At 32.0% G+C, this 7,679-nt stretch overlaps 2 protein-coding genes across 2 annotated transcripts; both read left to right on the top strand.

Annotated features, from left to right (window-relative positions):
• The first annotated feature begins 2,581 nt into the window (after nucleotides 1–2,581).
• On the top strand, nucleotides 2,582–5,121 carry LOC143624552 (uncharacterized). The gene is made up of 4 exons (XM_077095165.1): nucleotides 2,582–2,657; nucleotides 2,770–2,902; nucleotides 3,319–4,253; nucleotides 4,379–5,121. Exons 1-4 carry the CDS (start codon nucleotides 2,582–2,584, stop codon nucleotides 5,119–5,121), a joined length of 1,887 nt encoding a protein of 628 aa, XP_076951280.1.
• On the top strand, nucleotides 5,122–6,761 carry LOC143624551 (uncharacterized). The gene is made up of 3 exons (XM_077095164.1): nucleotides 5,122–5,593; nucleotides 5,712–5,859; nucleotides 6,380–6,761. The coding sequence occupies exons 1-3, from the start codon at nucleotides 5,122–5,124 to the stop codon at nucleotides 6,759–6,761; spliced, it is 1,002 nt and encodes a 333-aa protein (XP_076951279.1).
• Nucleotides 6,762–7,679: the final 918 nt, after the last annotated feature.

The raw sequence follows: 7,679 nt of genomic DNA, 5'->3' as shown, positions 1-7,679 counted from the left end.
TTAGGTAAATATACTAATATAATATTAACTTATCATATCTTTGATTACCAGAAACATAATTTATGCCAAATTGATAGCTTGGTCTTCCCTTAACTTATGTTTACCATAATACATAAAGTTTAATACGTAAATTCTATATATTCTTTTACTTTCTTGATTTTCCTTTGAAAGTATATATATTATAACACCCAATACATTATTTGTTATCAAGTTTGTTATTGAAGATTGTTAATGACTTCCATTCCATGAAGAGTTAATCGTATTATACAATTGTAGTTCACAAAGGTATGAACGAAGGAGCGTATTTTAGATGATTTAAATATTTTTCATCATTTTTTTTAGATATTACTGGTTTTACATTAGATATTGAATGATGAAGTATTTGATTCGTATGTATGAAAATATTATTTAAAAAGGTTACATATGTGAATTATTTGATATGTGTATCAACGCTTTTGTTGTATATTGCAATGTGTTGTTAAAAAAATATAACCATGCGGCATTCTAATTACGTTTTCTTTAATTTGTTTATATCTTTTAATTTCATATGCTAACCGTAAGTTTTTTTATATTTTAGATGTCATCCAAGAAATGTAGTATTATAGAGTCACCCTCTTCCAATAAGAAAAATCAGCCAAACGGTTAGTCATTATATATAGATTTTGTTTACCTATAAATGTTACATTAATTTGTATATTGTATATAGATTTTGTTAACCTATAAATGTTATATTAATTCGTATTTTAAATACGTGCAGTGTCATCGTTAAGAGAACCATTGAGTATCATATCAAACGGTAATGTATTTATCTTTTGGCGTTAATATAGTTTCATATATCCATATTAATTTGTAACATATTATTAGACTGATAAAATATTTGTGATTATGTTAAATACAAACTGACCATACATAGTGAATAACATTAGATATATTTACTATAAGGCATTTAAGTTTCACACCATATGAATTTTGTTTACTCCATTTTTTAGGAATACCTCACACTTTATATATAATAATTTTTTATAACCTTTTTGAAATGAATGTTTAGGTATAATTACATACAAGTTTTATAAAATCAAGCAATCTATGTTTTAAACTGAAATATGTGTTTTATAAATGAGTTGTTTTAGAAAGTCTGTTTTACCAATCAATTTCATATAAATTTAGACAATTTGATTATTGATGTTTATATATAAGAAAATAGGTTTTTTGTTAATTTTAACATATTACATAATCATTGTTGTAAATATGTTAACAGATATACCTTACTTTGTTATACATAATAATTCAGTTGTTTAAGCCTGTATAATTTATTTTATTCTAGGGTTACATTTCTGTACTAAAAAATAAGTATTTATAGTTTGTTGTCCAATCACATCAACTAATGTTATTCAATCACACTTTGGAAAAGAGAATCACAATCCCACCAATCAAGAAGGTTCCATATGTACCAACTCAAATAACACAGGTTACTTATTTCTAATCATTTACTCATTTTGATGTAGTACTTCTATACATACTTGATTTGATATGTTATACAAAAATATTTATTTAATGTTTGTTCTATTTTAAAAAAATAATAGTTGTCACCATACATACGAAAGAAGCAATTGCCGCTGACAATCGAAGACATAGAAAGATGATTATCGACCAAAGGAGAAATAAAAGAACTAACCCAAATAGAGGTTCTACATCAAACGGTAAGTATCTTTTATGATTATACTAATAGAATATATTACTTTGAAATTTAGATTGTTAAAATCAATTTCCTTAAGTAGTAATTAATGATTAATAATATTTAAAACTACAATACAATAAATAATGTCAAAAACGATATATATTTTTTACAATATATATTAATATAATTTAATTTTTAACTTATACATACACAAATACTTTTTCTAATTAGTTTTTTTTGGCAGCTGCCGATGTTATGAGATCAAATAAGACGATAACGTTAACTAATGCAACTACTTCACAAATTGGACAAGACTATCAAGAATCGGCATCGTTATCCACATTTAACTCCACCGGTCAAAGTAGTTTAGGTTAGTACAATTTTACTTATTTAATGTACATCCTCATTTTAGTAATTTTATCTTTTCGTAATTAAATGATTACATTTATAGTTAAGTTGTAATTATTTACTAATTTTGTAGTTTCTTCTAACCACACATTACATGGTCCGTTATCGGATAAAAAAACGCTTGAGATGATGTTTTTACACGAAAGACAAAAGACCGCTAATACTCAAAATACAAATCAACGACAACGAATAATATATTCATGTAATACAACTAAATACCAGCTCCAATGGTGTTTTAGTAAAAAAATTGGTTTATAACAGTCATCAAGGATTTTATTTGTTTTTAAAAAATTAAACTACTATTTGTTTATAGGTGTCAATGTCTCATCCACTTATCACTTGACGCCATTGTCTAATATTACGAGGCAAAATTTTAGCTCTTCTTCAAATATATCAACCCCTGGATGTTCGGCCACTTTTAATACATTCAGTGTTGGATCGTCATCAACGCAGCGTACATCTCACAGAAATGTTCATATAAATGAACCCATACGTATGCCAACCTTAGATGAATTTGAAGCGAATGACTCACCAGCCAATCATGGCAATGTTTACGAAGGGATATCTACAGGTATGCATAAAATTAATAATCTATATCATTGTTGGTGTATTTTTAAGTACATGTTTTTTAGTCAATTTTGCTATAACTTTTATTTCGTTTATTTATAAAATTATTTTTACAGCGTATTTAGATCATGGTGATCAAAAATTCATGTGTGGAATGTGCAATGCATTAATATGGGAAGCCGAGAGCAAAAGAGGAAAAACAAACAATGGGATTACAACTTACTCACTTTGTTGTAGTTATGGTGACGTGTAACTTCCTGAGATGAAGTCGGCACCATTGAGTTACGTAAATCTGTTCCTTGGTCATGATAGTACGAGCAAGTATTTTTTGAAAAACATCAGGCGATATAATTCCATGTTTTCGTTTACGTCTCTTGGTGGGAAGGTAGATACTTTAGTTAATAAAGGAAATGCGCCATACAATTTCAGACTTGGTGGAGAGAATTATCATTCCTTGGGAAGTCTTCTTCCTATGTCTGGTCAAAACCCACGTTTCTCTCAACTATACATTTACGATACGGAGAACGAAATATCAAATAGACGATCCATTTTTCGGTAAGTATTCTCATTTTTTAAATATTGAAATCTAAATTTTTTATACTTTACTAAATCAACTTTTGTTGCTACATATGTATATGTTAACTCATGTTTATTTTGTTATTTAGGGATACGGAATCAAATTCTGATGTATTAGATAACCAGATAATTAATTATCTTAAAGACATGTTGGATTCTAAAAATCCATTGGTTAAAAGTTATCGGATGGCAAGGGATTGTTTTCAACAAGATCCAAATATGGATTTAAAGTTGAAAATAATTGGAACACGACAGACAGATGCAAGGACTTACAAATTGCCAACAACATCTGAAGTGACAACGTTAATCGTTGGAGATATTGGTGAAGCAATTGATAAACGAGATATAATTGTTACAACTCAAAGTGGAGCTTTACAACGTATCAGTGAATTGCACCCTTGTTATGTTCCTCTTCAGTATCCTATATTTTTTCCATATGATGAAGATGGTTATAGAATTGACATAGCGCATCATGAACTTCGAGGGTCGACAAAGCGCAAACGCAAGAAGTGCACAATGCGTAAATTCTTTTCATACCGGTTTCAAGATAGGCCACATGGTTTTTCGTTGATTTTAAACGGCGGAAGATTAACTCAGCAACTATTTGTTGATGCCTATACAATGATAGAGACTCAAAGGTTGCATTATGTCCACACACAACAAAAAAATCTTAGGTCTGAAACTTATGAGAACCTAAGAAGCATACATTCGGCTGGGACCTCCGATGTTTCTACTGCCCGACAACGTATCATTTTACTATCATCATTTACCAGAGGTGCTCTATATATGATGCAGAATTATTTGGATGCAATGACTATATGTAGATGGTTTGGTTATCCAGATTTCTTTCTCACCATAACATGCAACCCGAACTGGCCAGAAATCAAGCGATTTTTACTAAACAAAAATCGAAAATCCGAAGACAGGCCAGATATACTGTGTAGGTTATTCAAGATGAAGCTTGATTCGTTAATGAAAGACCTGAAAGATAGGGCTCTGTTTGGAAAGCTGCAAGCCGATAATGGTTTCTTTATATTTATTAATCATAATTATTTTATGAAAATTATGTTAAAATCAATTATATTGTTAACATATATAATATTGGTATTCAATAAGTTTTCTAATCTATAACTATTTGTTATTTTGCAGTTGTTTATACAATTGAATTTCAGAAACGCGGATTGCCACATGCACATATTTGCCTTTTTTTGCATTCCGAGCACAAAATTCATAATCCTGAGAACATAGACAAATTTATTTCAGCCGAAATTCCATATCCGAATGAAGATCCAGAGTTGTATTCTCTTGTAAGCGACCATATGATGCATGGTCCTTGCGGTGTGGCTAATCCGAAATGCTCGTGCATGGTCGATAACTCGTGTTCTAAAAAATTCCCAAAGAAATTTCAGAACGAGACGTCAATTGATTCAAATGGGTTTCCTGTTTACCGAAGAAGAGATTTGGGTAATGTTGTTGTCAAGTCTGGGGTGAATTTGGACAGCAGACATGTTGTTCCATATAATAGCAGATTGTTAAAAAAATATCAGGCCCATATCAATGTTGAATGGTGTAATAAAGAGGGTTCGATTAAGTATTTGTTTAAGTACATTAATAAAGGCCCGGATCGTGCTACTATATCACTCGTACAAGACAAGACTGACAATCAAGGAGAAGTGGTCGACAAAGTTAAGGCGTTTTATGATTGCATATATCTCTCTGCATGTGAGGCTGCATGGAGAATTTTTGCTTTTGACGTCCATTACAGAGTACCTTCTATGACTCGTCTTCCGTTTCATTTACCTGGACAACAAACTGTTGTTTTCGCAGATGACGACGACGTGGAAGACGTTTCAAACAAACCGAGTGTTGGTTCATCAAAATTCATTGCTTGAATGGAGTGTAATCAGCAATATGGTCTTGCTCGAACGCTAACCTACGCTGAGTTTCCAACAAAATTTGTTTGGAAACCCGATGAAAGGGTTTGGGACCTACATAAACGAGGTTTCTCAATTGGTCGTGTTCATCATGTCCCTCCGGCTTTCAATGAAGCATACTATCTAAGAAGTTTGTTGAACAAGGTTAAACGCCCTATGTGTTTTGAAGATATTCGTACTGTTGATGGTGAAGTGTGTGCTACTTACAGGGATGCATGTTATAAAAGAGGGCTTCTAGACGATGACAACGAGTATATAGAAGCTATTAAAGAAGCAAGTCATACTGCAAGTGGTTATTATTTACGTAGTTTATTTGCTACAATGTTAATCACTTACAGTTTATCTAGACCAGACGACGTATGGGAAAAGTGTTGGCATTATTTAATTGATGAAATTCTTTACAAACAACAAAATGACCAGAAAAATCCAGGTATAAATTATTTTTTATTTGTTATTTTTTGAACTTCTTTCCCACATTCATAAAAAATTTAAGTTAAACAGTCAGTTTAAATATTTTATATTTATCGTTACAAATTTGGTGCTTTCAGAGTCTCAACTAAAGAACCTCGCGTTACTAGAAATTGAGAACTTCCTTCTCAGAAATAAGTGTACTCTCCGTTGTTTTCCTACAATGCATTTCCCTGATGATGATAGTATTTTGGCATCAACAAATAGTTTTATGAATGAGGAGCTAGCGTATGACACAGAAGTCATGACTGGTGAGTTTGAACATCTTTTTATTTCATTAACGGATGAGCAGCGAGATGTATATAATCAAATAATGGAAGCAGTTGATCAAAAGAGAGGTGGTATTTTTTTTTGTGTACGGTTATGGAGGGATGGGAAAAACCTTTTTATGGAAGACATTATCGGCTTCCATAAGATCTTCCATAAGATCAAAACGTAAAATTGTTTTAAACCTTGCCTCCAGCGGTATAGCATCTTTGTTACTTGAGGGAGGTAGAACCACTCACTCTAGATTTTTAATTCCTATAAATCTAACTGAGGATTCTACATGTTCAATAAAAAGAAATCCCGATATTTGCAACTTAATCAACAAAACTGATCTCATTATCTGGGACGAGGCTCCTATGATACATAAACATGCTTTTGAAGCCTTGGATAGGACTTTAAAAGATGTTATAAAAGATGGCAACCGTAGCAACTGTCAACATACATTTGGCGGTAAAGTGATTGTTTTTTGTGGTGGTTTCAGACAAATCCTACCTGTGGTACAAAATGGGTCACGTAGTGACATTGTTAATGCTTCACTTAGTTCATCCCACATTTGGACCAAATTCAAGGTTCTTAGGTTAACCAAAAATATGAGGTTAACTGTCGGATGTCAATCATCAAATTTGGAAGACGCCATTAGATTTGCTGAATGGTTGTTGGAGCTCAGTGAAGGAAAACTTGGTGGTGACAATGATAGTAACGCCATTAAAGTTATACCAGATTATCTTTTGATTCGTGATTCTAAAGATCCTCATTCTGATTTGATTGATTTTGTTTATCCAGCATTATTGGAAAGATGTAATGATATTTCATATTTCCAAGAAAGGGCCATACTTTCACCTTTAAATGAGGTTGTCGAATAAATTAATGACAGATCTATTTTTCCTGGCGAAGAAGTTGAATATCTTAGTTCTGATAGTTTAGACAACTCTGAAAGTGTCGGTCCTGGTTTCAATTCAGCATTACACTCACCCTATTTTCTAAATGGTTTAAAGATTTCTGGTATGCCTAATCATCGATTGGTTCTAAAAGTTGGTGTGCCGATAATGCTACTAAGGAATATTGATCAGAAGAACGGTTTATGCAATGGGACGAGATTACAAGTTATTAGTTTGGGGAAGCGTTTTATCAAAGTCAAGGTCATTTCAGGTACCAATATTGGGTTTTGCACTTATATAACTCGTAGTGGTCTAACTCCTACAGATAAGAAACTGCCATTCAAATTAAAACGACGACAGTTTCCTGTTTCGGTTTGTTTTGCAATGACCATTAACAAAAGTCAAGGCCAATCACTCGTAAGAGTTGGCATATACCTACGAGCACCGGTGTTTACGCATGGTCAGCTATATGTTGCTTTATCACGGGTGAAGAGTAGAGACGGTGTTAAAATGCTAATATTAGACAAGGAAAGAAAAGTGACAAATAAAACTACAAATGTTGTTTATAATGAAATCTTTAGTAATATATGAAATTGTTATTTTTAATTTATAGAATGATTGTAAAATGCTTTTTATTTTGCTTATGAAGTTATGTTTAGTAAAGTTTTTATTTTGTTACCCACGTTATTAACCATTTTGTATTATCTTTATCGTCTCGACATGTATGTGTGAACTTATGTTTTCCATGTTAATATAACGGTTCATGTTAAACAGCTATATTTTTCCACCCGTGGCGCCCACGGGTCAATAACCTAGTAAATAATAATAAGCGAATGTTTGTTTTTACCTTCCCGCTGATCTGCCGAAAAAACCTAGCCGTCACCAAGCATCGTCAGTTACACT

Source organism: Bidens hawaiensis, unplaced genomic scaffold, assembly GCF_021521415.1.
Source record: "Bidens hawaiensis isolate Kalapana, Puna unplaced genomic scaffold, B.hawaiensis_p1.1 tig00003857_1, whole genome shotgun sequence".
Classification (NCBI taxonomy): domain Eukaryota; kingdom Viridiplantae; phylum Streptophyta; class Magnoliopsida; order Asterales; family Asteraceae; genus Bidens; species Bidens hawaiensis.
The sequence above is the reverse complement of the archived record's forward strand: the minus strand, read 5'-3'. Positions and strand labels throughout refer to the sequence as shown.